Here is a 16173-nt window from a genome sequence, read left to right as displayed (position 1 = left end):
GAGGTAGAGGCGATTTCTAGGTGTAAATTGTATAGCATTTATTAAGACAAAAGTATAAAAACACTCACATTGAGGTTAGTAAATGAAAACATATCTGGAGGGTCCTGCAGAGATGAGTTTCGGTGCATGCTGGCCCAGGCAGTGTTCTGTTGGTGTCTCCTGTTGGAGCCATCCACCGGCTCACTGTGTCAAGCAATCTAGGAAGGAGGGCTGGAATGACCGTGGACCGCAGCAGTGATGTCACACGCCACTGCGGTCCACAGGCTTTCCAACCCTCCTTTCTGGATTACTCCACACACTGAGCCAGTGGATGGTTCTAACAGGAGACACCAACGGAACGCTGCCCGGGCCAGCGTGCACAGAGACTCACCTCTGCAGGACCATCCAGATGTCCTAGCCTTTACTAACTTCAGTGTGAGTGTTTTTTTTATTTTTGTCTTAATAAAAGCTATACAATCTACACTTAGAAGGCACCTCTACCTCTGCTTTTTTCAACACTGTCTGTATTGATGGGAATAGAATGAATTTCTTTCCTGAAAAACACATGTGTGCATGAATGAAATTTGCTACATCTATGGCCGTCCTTAGTACAGTTGTGGATGTTACCAACTAAAACCAGAGAAGCTTATCAGAAAACAAATCCTGATAGGAAATGTTTTCCTGCACATATTATATTTCCAAGCAATAGCACACTCAAGCTAGATTTGTGGTTCTCTGTTATCAGGGTCTAATTTATTGGTTATGAAGCGGGTTTTCTCCACAGTTGTTAAAGCTTTCCCAGAAACACTTTTATGCTATGCTTTTAGCACACAATAATGTGCCCATTGTGTTTAAAATATGTTCACTTCAGAAACCATTTGGTTTATTTAATAACAGTTCAAAGCAAGCACATTGTTATTCATAGTAAGCAGGAGTCAGCAGCTATGAGGCAGCATTCTAGTGAAAGCTGCATTACAATCGGTTATGCATGGTTACTGCAAATCCCTTTACTTTATGCCTGGATATTAGGTATGACCAGTCTGACACAGTTGCACGTGCAGCCAAGTCACACAGTTGAAAGTAAAAAAAGAAAAAACTGCTTTAAAGATAAGTGCATTTGCCTGGGCTGTACTCTGTTTCATTACTGTTTGCCATGGTCCTGTGTGGTGTTTAAAATGTGCAACATCAAAGGGGGAAATTCGTGGAGGTAAAGAGGAGACTGAGGGACTTGAATGTTCAATACGCTATGCTGTACCCTTCCAAGCTCCGGGTGGTGGCCCGGGATGAGGTGTTATTCTTTGACAAGCCTTCTGCTGCTGTTCAATGGCTGGATGCGAATGGTGGGGCCTTGAGGGCGGCTGCCTCCCCTAGGCGAGAAGACCCTTGAGGATTGCTCCTGTTCTTTGGAACTTTTTGACTCTGTTTGGCCAGCAATGGATCTTTCCTGTTATCCTATCGGTATCTGGCCCTTGATGTTACACGCACTTTTCCTGTTTTGGCGGGTGCTCTTATGCTGCACTAATGGCTGCTACCCCTCACATGGTTGCTAATTTGGAGGAGACTGCACTGGCATCTGTGGTCCCTTTCCAGTTTCCCCTTCTTGGTCCTGACTGGACATACCCTATTGACTTGTCCCTTACCCCACACGTGGCAGACGTGTATTCCCTTTTTATCCTCCCTTTTTTCTCTTCTTTTTTTTGGTCCTGGACTTTGATTCAGTTTTTATTTTTACTGCATGCTCTCTATTGCTTTACTGCATTTATGATACCCTGTATTGAGGCTGCTCCTACTTAATACTTTCTATGCTGGGGCTAAACTGGTCCTATGTGGGCTGGGCAGTTACACCTGTTACTGTCTTTATATGGCTGGGATGTGCTGATGGGGTGTAGTGGGATCACTCTGTCTGGGTGCCCTGTGTTGCCTCTATGGCCAGGATGCCTGACGCACCGTGTATGTCTGCACTTCAATTATGGCTGATAGTATCTGTGTAATGTCCTGGAACGTGCGAGGCCTCGGCAACCCGGTCAAGAGGACAGCGGTGCTCCACACCATTAAACGCCTGCAGGCGGACGTGGTTTGCCTGCAGGAGACCCATATGTCTCCCTCCACAACCCCGAGTTTGGCTCCTTGTGTATTTAGTCACCAGTTCCATTCTGTTTACTCCACTTATTTGGGAGGGGTGTGTATTCTGATTAGGAAGGGGGTACGGTTTCTATGCTCAGAGTCAGTGATTGACCCTGAAGGCCGGTTTGTTGTTTTATCCTGTCAGATAGCAAGCCTTAGGTGTATACTGCAGGGGTGCTTAAACTTATTGTTCCACATATTGCACAACTTCCTCATGTGCCCCTGCTGATGCTGGGGGACTACAATGCTGTACTTGATACTAACTGGGATAGGTTTTCCTCTCATTCCGGTGGACCTATGCCAGCTGGGGGGGCTACACCCCTTGTTCGGTTGGTGGGTGAGCTCGGACTGACGGATGTCTGGAGGATGGGCCACTCTGATGTACGAAAGTTCTTGTGCTTCTCGGCGTCTCACTCGGGATTGTCTAGAATTGATATGGGGCTGGTTAATGGTTCGCTCCTGCCTCTGGTGGTTGCGGCGGATTATGCACCTCGGTTGGTGTCCGATCATTCCCCATTTTGGGTCCGTCTGTCCCTCTTAGATAACAGGGGAAGGTCACTTTGGAAGCTCAATGCTTTTTGGCTGGCGCTCTTTCCTAGTCCTGATCCCCTACCACCCAAGCTGACATCCTTTTTTGCTGATAACTTTGACTCCGCAGAGGTAGGGGTGGTGTGGGATGCGGCTTAGGCGTTTATGAGGGGTCAGTTCATACGCACAGTTAACGGCATTAAATCGGGGTGGAGGAAACTTATGTCAGGGACCCATCGGAGGATACTCAGCGGTCATGGCTGGCTGCCCAATCTATGGCAAATCGGTCTCGATTCAAAAGGCTGAGAACAAGTGCTTCTTCTTGCAGCAGAGGTATTTTGAGGAGGGAGAAAACACGGGTCATATGTTGGCCATGCTGGTTCACTCGCAGCAGCCTGCGGCCTTTATACCCACGATTACGGATCCTCAGGGGGGGCTCTGGCGCGCCACTGCCGACATAGGGAGAGTGCTCAGCGAGTTTTATACGGATCTTTACTCCTCTAAAATTTCAGCTGACTCCCAAGAAATCGCAGATTTTTTAGCCTCCTGCGATTTGCCTTCTCTATCTGCCTCGGACGTGGCTGTGCTTGGGGCTCCCCTTACGGAAGACGAAATATATGCATCCTTGAAATCTGCTAAGCCTGGTAAATCTCCGGGGGCAGATGGTATCCCGTCGGAGGTTTACAGTCGATACGCTGAACAGTTGGTGCCTATGCTTCTACGTGTATATAACGAAGCCTTTCTGACTGGCCGCCTTCCTGCCTCTATGTCCGAGGCCATCGTTGTTTTACTCCTGAAGCCCGACAAGGATCCGCTGTTGGCGGATTCCTATAGGCCCATATCTCTACTCACAACGGATGTTAAAATTATAGCTAAGATACTGGCCACTAGGCTGTCTTCTGTTGTCCAGGGGATTGTCCATAGGGATCAATCGGGGTTTATCCCGACCAGAACAATGGCACTTAATCTCCGCCGGCTATTTCTGAACCTTCAGATCCCAGTGGACAATCCTGGGAACCGGGCAGTCTTTTCGCTGGATGCCGCTAAGGCATTCGATATTGTCGAATGGGTGTACCTATGGGAAGTCCTCAAATGCTTTGGTGTGGGTGAGAACTTTTTAAACTGAGTGTGGGTACTGTATGCTGCCCCCATGGCCAGACTGAGAGTGAACGGGGAACTTTCTGAGCCCTTCTGTCTACACAGGGGGACTAGACAGGGCTGCCCGCTATCTCCATTGCTGTTTGCCATGGCACTGGAGCCCTTAGCGGCGCGGATTTGGTCCTCCCCTGACATAGTGGGGTTCAGAAGGGGCCCACATGCAGACGTTATCTCCCTCTATGCGGATGATTCCCTGCTCTACCTAGGTGATACAGGGGAATCCTTACGGGCGGTAATGTCCCTTATTAACTATTTTGGGTCCCTCTCGGGATTTTACATAAATTTGGATAAATCAGTTTTGATGCCCTTTGATCCCATACCTCAGCCTCTTCCTGACTGTGCATCCACAGTGCGAATGGTTGACTCCTTAAAATATTTGGGGATCCATGTGTCTCCAGATCCTGCCCAGTATATCACATTGAACCTCATACCTCTGCTGCAAAGGTTCCGCTCTAAGTGCACGAGTTGGTGCAAACTCCCCTTGTCGGTGGCTGGGCGAGTCAATCTGATTAAGATGGTGTGGGCTCCTCAACTTCTTTATGTCTTGCATAACTCTCCAATTTGGATTCCCCGGAACTGGTTTTATAGGATAGAATCCTAGTTTTGAGAATTGATCTGGTGCAAAAAGGTGGCTAGGATTAAGCTGGCTACTCTTCAGATGGGCAAGGATAGTGGTGGGTTGGCAGTTCCTAACCCCAGAGTATATTTCCTGGCCTCCCAGGTTCAGCATATGGGGGGCTGGGGTCTTTTGGATCCCCTAGATCCTATCGGGTCCCTTTTGGTCCCTCCTGACTCTCCTCACCCTGTACTTGTCCATCTTGAAGCGGGGTTCTCCAATATGGTGACGAAGTTACCGACACTCACCTTGATTCGCATGGTATGACGCTGTGTCAAGGGGATGTTGAAGATCAAGGGTTATCTTCCTTAGACTCCGATTTGGCATAACCGCAACTTTTTAGAACTGTTACTCCAACCGTTTGGAGGGCGCTGAGGTGTGGGAGGCCCATGGTGTATATTTTATGGCACAATTTTTCCGAGCCGGGGTACTGAAATCCTTTCAAGATATACAGAGGGAGTTTGATGTTCCTAGGCACTGTTTCTTTTGCTACCTACAATTACGACACGCAATTACGGCCCAGGCAGGACTGTCTATCTTGATACCCGATACTCACCGCCTGCTGGGTGAGGTATTTCAAATTTTGGACCAAAAGGGCATGATATCACAGGTGTATACACTTCTGCTGGGATCCTTGCAGGACCCCGCTTCCCTCCTGGCTCGTGCGGGGTGGGAGGGGGATCTTGGACACATAGATGGGGAGACGTGGGATCTGTGCCTCTCCTCGATCCCTATGGTGTCGGTGTCGGCCTCCCATAAGATATCTCACTTATTTTTGTTTCACAGAGCATACAGAACACCGGTACAGCTGTTCCGTTGGGGACGCAGATCTACCCCTTTGTGCCCCAAATGTAAACGGGACCAGGGTACACTTATACACATGTTGTGGAGATGTCCCAAGCTTTTTCGTTACTGGGGGGAGCTGATCGACACGATCTCTAGAGTATACAATTTTCAGCTGTTAAGGTATCCTGTGGTCTGTTTGCTTGGTGCTCTGGAGGTGGACACTCTGACCCCAAATGCTCATGTTGCCGTGTTGCGATTGTTATACATTGGCCGCAAATTAATTGCTAGATTTTGGATCTCCTCCAGGATACCGAGCAGGGGCCAGTGGATAACACAGGTCAATGCCTCTTTGATTAGAGAAAAGCTGACGTACCAGCATCGAAAGGCTCACAAGAAATTTGCTTCATTGTGGCAGCCTTGGCTGGATGATCCAGCCTTGGCTCCATCTCAGCTAGTAATGGATCGGCTGCTCATGGGATAGGGTGATATTTCTTGAGACGGCCTGGCATGCAGTGTCTTAACATCCTTTTCTTTTCTTCCCCCCCCCCCCTCTTTCTCCCTTTTCTCTTTAAGTTTTCTGCCACTGTTCTTTCCCTTCCCTTTTCCTTTGCACTTTGTACTACAGGTGGGTTTTTGCCAATATACGGAGGTATGTGCTACACCGCTGGCTGTGCGTGGTTCTATTACTACTATGTGGGAATAACTGAATTTTTCTGTTTATACCTCTCTTATGCACATGTACGCATACTCAGGATTGTTTACTTTGCTGCACTATACACCTGAGTGCGATATTTTATAGATGACGTTTTCCTTTATTGTTGCTGTTATATCCTCTATACTTTTGTACTTTTACGAACACTGGTTCTGTAACTGGTTATGTCTAACATTGATGTTATTTATACAGTGTACTGTTTATACTCAATAAATAATATATTTTTCTTGAAAAAAAAAAAAAGTGCAACATCCCTGGCATCTTCTGGAGTATCATGTGCACAAAAGGCATGGTGATTGAGAATAATGGCTTTCCAAAGTGCATGTGCCAAGCTCTAGACTGACATGTCCATTATTATGCATAGATTGCAACATTTTAGAAGATTCAGGGGGCTCTGGTCTGGAGTAGGCATGTCAGTGTGAAGATGAATTTGTCTGCAGTTGAGGTCTGTATTCACATCAGGGAAGTTGTTGAGCAGTAATTAGGGCAAAGAACATGGGATCTTTTGGGAAGTTACAGTGTTACTATTCCTGGTGTATGAGCTTCATATTTGTTGTCTCCTGTTCTTGCCACCATTGCACAGCAGACAAGGGGTTTCTTCATCACTCCCAGCATTTAACAGTGCTGAAAATAACAGTAGTCCCTGCACTAGACAGAAAAGTGAAAGGTGTGGAAGAGTCAGCAGGCGCAAGTAATGTGTCTTAAGGGCTCTTTCACATGTCCAATTATCCGTGGCTTTTTGTTGCATTTTAACAATCTGCCCATTGAAAAATCTGTATTCTTGAATTTTCTGGCTCACTTTGTATAATACATTAAATAATACATGAACACACATGAATTTAAGATGTACAAAAGTGTTGTTAATCACACTTTAACGTTCCATATATACATGAATATGTGTATGGCTCAGATTACTACATTTGCATTGGTATGGGAAGGCTCTTTTACGTGAGACGACAGTCACCCAACCTTACCCTTTTCTGTCCAATTTCTCTGGCAGACAGTTCTGGTTGAAGAATTCAGGGGCTATAGTGTTTCAGAAGGTTAGAAAACCTGTCCTCACCATGCCTGAAGTGTGCCCAAAAGATTTTAACAGACATTTAAGATTATGAACACACTTACAACTATTCTCTGATGTCTATAGCCAGCTTAATAGTAATTATACTGTTTTCTGTTTGCATTTCTAATCTTTAATATCAAACTCCAGACGTTTTTTTTTTTTCAGTTTTGGGGAGAGAGTGGAAAAGTTCTAATCCTTCCTCACTCTACCAAAAATGTGTTATTGATTTTGTCTGTAAACTTGATAAAGAGATTTCCCATCACTTCATTGGAGGCAGTAGCCCTCTCCATCATATTCAAAATGAAATACAGTTTGGCTGAGGTTGTGCATTAATAAATCTGGCCATATGTGCTAATGCAAGCCTATATGCATCCATTTTTTTTTGTTAATTTTTTTCAGTTCAATATTAATGTTTGTTTGCTGTTGTATTCCCTCTTTCTTTCAATGTGTAGAAACCCAAGGGAAAAAAACATAAATTCTGTTGAACATCCCAGTCTATTAGAATTTGAGATTTGAGAGGAAATGACAGATGGAGGGATGACATTAAGAAAAAAAATAAAACTTAAAATTCCATACACCTATTTTAAATACAGTTTTAGGACTTGAGGATCCTAAATTAAACTTTGGTTTTTTTTAATAACTTGTCCACATTCAAAAGTAAATACACATGGTACAAAATAATAATTTATTCTGCCACTGATATTCCACTTTTCACCAGCCATATATATAAAATACGTATGTGCCTATTTTCTTTTTAAATTAAGACCATGGTAAAGAAAATATCGGAGTGGAAAAAAAAAGTTGAGTCCAATAGCAGCCTGATGAAGAAGTTTGAAGAGTCTAGAACGGAACTTGAGAAGGTCTTGAAAACAGCAGAAACATACTTGAAAGAGAAAGGAAACCCTGAGGAATTACTAAAGAAGCACACTGTAAGTAGCTTTGTCATATGCTGATTTTTGTGACTTTTTACTTGAGGTTCCTCCAGCCCTCCCATTCGGGTGTTAGGAATTACAGGTAGTCACTAAAATGGATAGAAAGGTGAACTTTTATAGTTGTTTTGTCCTGAAAATCCTTACAGAAGGTTTCAGGGTATGCTGATAAACCTGAATCCAAAATTATTATTTAGACTACAAATAGTGTGATGGTACCATGTTTCTATGTTGTGGATATTCCCAACAATTCTTCATCTAGATTTACAGTTTCCTATACTAACTAAAGCAAGAGACTATAGTGTACTAAAACATAATGAAAAGAGAAGGCATTCTGGGAAAAGTAAAGATCCCTAATATGTTGGGTAGGTCTAAATATAATGCCATATCTACACTTTATTATGAAAAGTATTGGGATGCCTACCTGAGTTGGCCCACTCTTTGCAGCTGTATCAGCTTCAACCCTTCTGGGAAGGCTGTCCACAAGGTTTAGGAGTGTGTCTATGGAAATGTTTGACCATTCTTCCAGAAGCGCATTTGCAAGGTCAGGCACTGATGTTAAAGAGAAGGCCTGACATGCAGTCTGCACTCTAATTCATCCCAAAGGTGTTCTATTGGGTTGAGATCAGGACTCTGTGCAGGCCAGTCAATTTCCTCCACCCAGACTTGCTAATCCATGTCTTTATGGACCGTGCTTTGTGTACTGGTGCGCAGTCATGTTGGAACAGGAAGGGACATCTACAAACTGTTCTCACAACGTTGGAAACATTAAATTCAGGGGTCAAGTCCTGGGAAAAAAAGTGTGGGAACTCACCCAAGATTACCACCCCCACCTCAAAAATAAAAAAAAGTGTGTGTTTGTGTATATACCTTTTGAGGAGCAAGGGCCATTTTAGCGACTTGGTAACTGGTCGCGGACCACAATGAGCGGAGCGGACAGATCAGATGGCAGGTCTGTGTCAGCATATGCAGAGCAGACACAAACACAGCCCATTCTACTCTATGGGTCCTCCAATCAGATCTGCCCAGAAAAGAAGGGGATGGACCCCCTTCTGTTATTTTTAGTGAATTGAATTGGGTTCCTGCAGGTATCGCTGGCTGCTGCTGTCCCCCAGGCGGGTATGGCTGGTGGCTGCTAGCTGGCTGTCCTCCAGGGCTGGTACTGCTGGCTGGTACTACTGGCGGGTACTACTGGCTGGTACTGCTGGCGGGAAATGCTGGTGGGTACTGTTGGTGGGTACTGCTGGCTGGTACTGGTGGTGGCTACTGCTGGCTGGTACTGTTGGTGGGTACTGCTGGCTGGTAATGCTGACGGGTACTGCTGGAGGGTACTGCTGGCTTGTACTGCTGGCGGGTACTGCTAGTGGGTATGGCTGGCTGGTACTGGTGGTGGGTACTGCTAGCTGGTACTGTTGGTGGGTACTGCTGGTGGGTTCTGCTGGCTGGTACTGTTGGTGGGTACTGCTGGTGGGTACTGCTGACTTATACTGGTGGTGGGTAATGCTGGTGGGTACTGCTGGCTGGTACTGTTGATGGGTACTGCTGGCGGGTACTGCTGGTGGGTACTGCTGGCTAGTACTGCTGGCGAGCACTGCTGTGGGTACTATGGTGGGTTACGTATACATTGAGTTGCAAATTTGCAGTACGGGCGTGATTTATATCAGTTGGACACAACATCATTAAAACCCTGGATCTGTCACATATTTCTTTGCAAAATAGACTTGATTTATATCTATATGGATTTATATCTATTTATATCTGTATATCTATCTCTCTTTCTCATCTCTCTTTCTTTCTCTCTTCCTACCTCTCTTTCCTTCGTCTCTCTCTCTCTCTCTCTCTCTTTCTCATCTCTCTCTCTCTCTCTCTCTCTCTCTCTCTCTACCTCTACCTCTCCTTCCCTCTTCTCTCTCTTTCTCTCTCTCTACCTCCCTCTCTCATCTGCAGAGCCGATGGTTCCTGTATGGCTCCTGTCACAGGCAGAGTATGTTTAGTATCACTCCACCTGTGACAGGAGCCGGCGCTATACAGGAAGCATCGGCTCAGCTTCCTCTAGTGCTGGCTCCTTTCCTCACACTGTGCTCAGTGATGGCGGCTCGGGAACCCACAATTTGGGCTTACTGACCCGCCATCCCAGTGCAGGAGGTGGCGCTATGAGAGTGTCGGGGGGACTAGGACGTGACTGCTAACGGAATGGCGTTCCTGCTGTAGAAAAAGTACGGGAACACCGTTCCCATGCATTCCCGCAGGACTCGAGCCCTGTTAAAATTGTCCAAAATGTCTATGCTGACGCCTTAAGAGTTTCCTTCACTGGAACTAAGGAGCCAAGCCCAACCTCTGAAAAACAACCCCACACCAAAATCCCCCTTCACCAAATGATTTGGACCAGTGCACACAGCAAGGTTCGTAAAGACATGGATGAGCGAGTTTGGGGTGGAGGAACTTGACTGGCCTGCACCAAGTCCTGACCTCAATAGAACACCTTTGGGATCAATTAGAGTACAGACTGTGAGCCAGGCCTTCTCGTCCAACATCAGTGTCTAACCTCACAAATGCGCTTCTGGAAGAATGGGCAAACAGACACACTCCTAAATCTTGTGGACAGCCTTCCCAGAAGAGTTGAAGCTGTTAAAGCTGCAAAGGGTGGGCCAACTCAATATTGAACCCTACGGACTAAGACTGGAATGCCACTAAAGTTCATGTATGTGTAAAGGCAGGCATCCTATTACTTTTGGTAATATAGTGTATACCATTGCCTTGCAACAAAGTCATGGCTTCTGCAGCTAGAAACTCCTGGGAAAACACAAACAAAAAATGGTTAATTTTGCTCATTGGTGGCCAGTCATATTACAGAGAGGCAAGCTAAGTGGATCCAAATTTCGGATGGCCCTGAAATCATGTCCTGTGATAAGTTTGTCAGTTTTTCTAGGTTAGTTGGTTCTAACTTTATAGCAGAAATCCTCTTTACTTGTTTAAAGCATTGCTACAGCTAGCAGTCAACTTCCCAGAGACATAAAGACCTCTGTATCAAGGCAGAACTTCTGAATAATGTATTAACTTTATTTCAGCAGACAGGAGACAGTATATGCATAACTTAACTTATTATTTTCTGTCACTAATTTCCACCCATAATGAAATAGGTACCGATGAGAGATTGAAAAGATCAATTCCACGCAACCAGATTTATCTATTTTGTGTGTAGTGCGACAGAGTACCATCACCACTGGATCTTGTCTGTTGTTTGAAACCATGATATTATGAAAGCAGTGCCAGGATGAACATTTTGTCTGTGACTGGTCTATGAGCTCTCCATGTAATCTTGTAGGAAATCCATTGAAGGCTGAAGTTTATAACATTTAGAATTTTGAGGGGCATGGCATTTTCCAACCAGAACGTCTTGTCCCACAAAAGCTCAGTAGGAGCATTTGATAGTTTAAGCAGAACTCTGTGCAAACAGCTAAATACACAGATAAAGCACATATATGTGATTTACACAGCTGTTACACAGCACAGTCCTTCCTGACATAGAATGAGACCTATAAAAATATTAATTTAAACCCCCGCTCTTTATCAAGGTATAAAAGTGATAATAAAATAATGTGTGTAATCAAAATGTGATGCAGCTGCTGTTATGCTATGTAAAAACTTAGATAGGTAGTAAAATCAAAATTAAAACAGCGCTAGCATATATACAAAAACTCTAAAACATTGATATTTATAATGTGCAAATAGTGCTATAAATATATGCAAGTATAAATCAATTTAAATAAATAAAGTCCTTTCATTAAAGTGATCAATAAAATCCAAAGTGCTCCAGTGCAGAAATTAAAAAGTATATATAAGGTGCTCCAAGTGGCCTGAGAACAAGATATTGCACAGGGAGTTCTTCTGTAGGATGCCGTGTAGTACCAGGTATTTCCTTATGTAGAGCTGGTCCTAATCACCTCCAGTTGCAGTTTGTGGCAGACCGCAATACCGCTCGGTATGCGTGCAGACCGGATGTCCGGGTTTCGATGCGTTCCACACCAAGGAACCACACAAGTGACGGAGTGACGCACGGTCCAGCTCGACGCGTTTCGTCAGCATTGACGTCATCAGCACCTTATATATACTTTTTAATTTCTGCACTGGAGCACTTTGGATTTTATTGATCACTTTAATGAAAGGACTTTATTTATTTAAATTGATTTATACACTTGCATATATTTATAGCACTATTTGCACATTATAAATATCAATGTTTTAGAGTTTTTGTATATATGCTAGCGCTGTTTTAATTTTGATTTTACTACATAGAATGAGATCTATTCTTTTTCTGCTGCATTTCCACTTTCACTTACATAACCCTATGATTGAACAGTAGAAGGAGAGACAGCACACTGATGAACTCATCTTTCTATCACTCTGCTCTCTTCTTCGTCTCTGCTTCTTTTGCACTGTAGCACAGCTGATTGGCTCCTTGTGCTGCTTCTTTACTCCCCCTTCTCTGAACTCTGCTGTGTACAGTAAAACAGAAGAGTCTGATACCAGGTCAAAATCAGGTACTTTAAAGCTAAAATTTTTTTATTTTTTTTTTGGCTATCGTGGTGAAGTATTAGAACCTCAGGTTCTCAGACAGGTTTTAAAGCAGTAGTAAACTATGCTTTGCAACTTTTACCTACAGGTAAGCTTACAATAAAGCATACCTGTAGGTAGAATGATAATTGCAGTGCACGTTTAGGAGATATTCACATGTTTTGCAGCCGGTGACGTCACCGGCACATGTGCACTGCACTTTGAAGTGATGGCTGAATGTCATCGTGGCTTGGCCATTTAAACATCCAGAGCCTGCGAACCTGGAAGGAAAACCGGGTGAAGATGGAAGTCCTGTCAGCAGTAGCAGTGTGCCACTGAAGTGTTAAGATACGTTTTTCATAATGTGCAAGTATACAATGCATACTAGCACATTATGCCATTACCTTGCAGGGGGCCTAGAATTTGTTTTTCTGGATTTACCACCGCTTTAAGTGATGTCTATATTCACACTGGTCAGATTCACACATTGTATCTACCAATTTATTTTCCCATTATCAATGGAGCAGACAGTGCTGGGGATTGGGAATCCAAACTTTGGGTTGTCACTTGAACAGTAAAAGAGGGGAAGTCTTTCCGTGGGTAGACTTGTTCTAGTGACAGATGACTAAGAGAGGACTTTCTTCGCTTTGTAGAGATATCCTCCAGCTTCCTGTTGCGTTTATGCGTGAGAAAGTGAAGGTAAATTTCCTCAGTGGGACACAGACAGAAGAAAAAAAGTTTTAACCCTTCACTACTCAGTTTTTAAAAGTTTTGGCTTTAGTTTCATAGTACATGTGGAAAGTATTCAGAGCGCTTCACTTTTTCCACATTTTTGTTTTGTTACAGCCTTGTTCCGAAATTAAATAAATTATTTTTTTTCCTTAAAATTCTACAAACAATACCCCATAATGACAAAGTGAAAGAAGTCTGTTTGAAATATTTGCAAATTTATTTAAAATAAAAACCTAAAGAAATCACATGTACATAAGTATTCACAGCCTTTGCTCAATACTTTGTTGAAGCACCTTTGGCACCAATTACAGCCTCAAGTCTTTTTGAGTATGATGTTAAGCTTGGCACACCTATTTTTGGGCATTTTCTCCTGCAGGACTTCTCAAGCTCCATCACATTGGATGAGGAGTGTCGGTGCACAGCCATTTTTAGATCTCTGCAGAGGTGTTCAATCGGGTTCAAGTCTCTGGATGGGCCACTCAAGGACATTCACAGAGTTGTCCCGTAGCCACTCCTTTGTTATTTTGGCTGTGTACTTAAGGTCGTTGTCCTGTTGAAAGATGAACCTTCGCCACAGTCTGAGGTCTAGAGCACTCTGGAGCAGTTTTTTATCAAGGATGTCACCGTACATTGCTGCATTCATCTTTCCATCAATCCTAACTAGTCTCCCAGTTCCTGTCACTGAAAAACATCCCTACAGCATGATGCTGCCACCACTATGCTTCAATGTAGGGATGATATTGGCCAAGCGATGAGTGGTGCCTGGTTTCCTCTAGACATGACGCTTGCCATTCATTCCAAAGAGTTAAATCTTTGTTTCATCAGACCAGAAACGTTTGTTTCTCATGGTCTGAGAGTCCTTCAGGTGCCTTTGGCAAACTCTAGATGGGCTGTCATGTGCTTTTTTACTGAGGAGTGGCTTCCGTCTGGCCACTCTACCATACAGGCCTGATTGATGGAGTGGTGCAGAGATGGTTGTTCTTCTGGAAGGTTCTCCTTTCTCCACTGAGAAACACTGAAGCTCTGTCAGAGTGACCATTGGGTTCTTGGTCATCTCCCTAACTAAGGCCCTACTCCCCCGATCGCTCAGTTTGGCCGAAGGCCCGCTCTAGGAAGAGCCCTGGTGATTCCAAACATCTTCCATTTACGGATAATGGAAGCCACTGTGCACATTGGGACCTTCAATGCTTCCAAAAATTTTCTGTACCCTGTCCCAGATGTGTGCCTCGATACAATCCTTTCTCAGAGGTCTGCAGACAATTTGTTAGACTTCATGGCTTAGTTTGTGTTCTGACATGCACGGGTAACTTAGGACCTTATATAGAAAGGTGTTTGCCTTTCTAAATCATGTCCAATCAACTGAATTTACCACAGGTGGACTCCAATCAAGTTTTATAAACGTAAAGGGTTATCAGTGGAAACAGGATGAACCTGAGCTCAATTTTGAGTGTCATAGCAAAGGCTGTGAATACTTATATACAGTACATGTGATTTTTTTATTTTTAATACATTTGCAAAGATCTCAAACAAACTATTTTCATGTTGTCATTATGGAGTATTTTTTGTAGAATTTTGGGGAAAATAATGAATTTAATCAAATTTGGAAAAAGGCTGTAGCATAATGAAAAGTGGAAAAAGTGAAGCACTGTGAATACTTTCCAGATGTACTGTAAGTTCAGGGATCAGATGCGTATTGGAATGTAAGATATTTAAGCTATTTAAATGTTTCAGATTAGCTGAAAATAACTAATACCAATAGATTATATAAAGCAGCACACTATGCAGTAAAGCAATTATGATTGTGAACAATACAGTATTTTCACATTGAACTTCTCTTATTTGCTACATTTTGGGCTTTTGAATAAACAATTTAAAGTGTAAAAACGGAATAGAATATCAACAGCATAAATTGCATAATAATTCCAGTAGCGCAAGGATGGTGGTAACCTCTCACCATCAATCAATATGTAATGATGATTGCTCATAAGGCAGACAAAACTTGTCAATCAATGCAATCTAAATGAAGTCCATAAAATTCCACCAAGACAGCAGAAGTTGTTACAAAAGTCCACAGTTGCTACACACTCCTGAGATGATTGCTACATGTGCAGATGGAGTATTGGATCACCATAAGCGCCACCACCGTGCTCAAAGGGGGAGAGAATGCACACTCACCAACTCGACTGGCCCAGCCACTCTCGTGACTAAGCAAACAAGCCCACTGTTAAACACATCCACTTAGGGATCCGGGATATCCACAGTGATGGGTGATCAGCAGTGCTCCAGACCATATAGGAGAAAAAACAAACTCCACTAGTGCAATAATGTCTAGAATACTTTATTCATATTGGTAAAAACAGATATTGCACTCACATGTCGATAGCATATCACTCGCATAGATAATCATAGGAATGTGTTCACCCTTCCGGTATTGTATCCAGATTCCACGCCGTGCACCGCACGCCTTCCTGGTGCCCAAACTCCTCGTACAGCATGGTATAATGACACACACCCGGGGCGTGACCAGGCGGCGTCATTATACCTTGCTGTACGAGGAGTTTGGGCACCCGGAAGGCGTGTGGTCCACGGCATAGAGTCTGGATATGATACCCGAAGGGTGAACACCTCCCTATGATTATCTATGCGAGTGATATGCTATCGACATGTGAGTGCAATATCTGTTTTTACCAATATGAATAAAGTATTCTAGACATTATTGCACTAGTGGAGTTTGTTTTTTCTCCTATATGGTCTGGAGCACTGCTGATCACCCATCACTGTGAATATCCCGGATCCCTAAGTGGATGTGTTTAACAGTGGGCTTGTTTGCTTAGTCACGAGAGTGGCTGGGCCAGTCGAGTTGGTGAGTGTGCATTCTCTGCCCCTTTTGAGCACGGTGGTGGCGTTTATGGTGATCCAATACTCCATCTGCACATGTAGCAATCATCCCAGGAGTGTGTAGCAACTGTGGACTTTTGTAACAACTTCTGCTGTC

General features: G+C 43.9%; 1 protein-coding gene across 2 annotated transcripts in view; it reads left to right on the top strand.

Annotated features, from left to right (window-relative positions):
• The window catches only part of SYNE1 (spectrin repeat containing nuclear envelope protein 1), a 645053-nt gene that overhangs the window by 260499 nt on the left and 368381 nt on the right, over positions 1-16173 (top strand). For both annotated transcript variants that reach the window (XM_082249740.1, XM_082249741.1), the window contains one exon: positions 7728-7892. In XM_082249740.1, coding sequence (XP_082105866.1) covers positions 7728-7892 — 165 coding nt within the window. The remainder of the gene's footprint in view (positions 1-7727; positions 7893-16173) is intronic.

Source organism: Pelophylax lessonae, assembly GCF_965119305.1.
Source record: "Pelophylax lessonae genome assembly, chromosome: 3".
NCBI lineage: Eukaryota > Metazoa > Chordata > Amphibia > Anura > Ranidae > Pelophylax > Pelophylax lessonae.
This window is presented reverse-complemented; position numbering and strand designations above follow the sequence as displayed.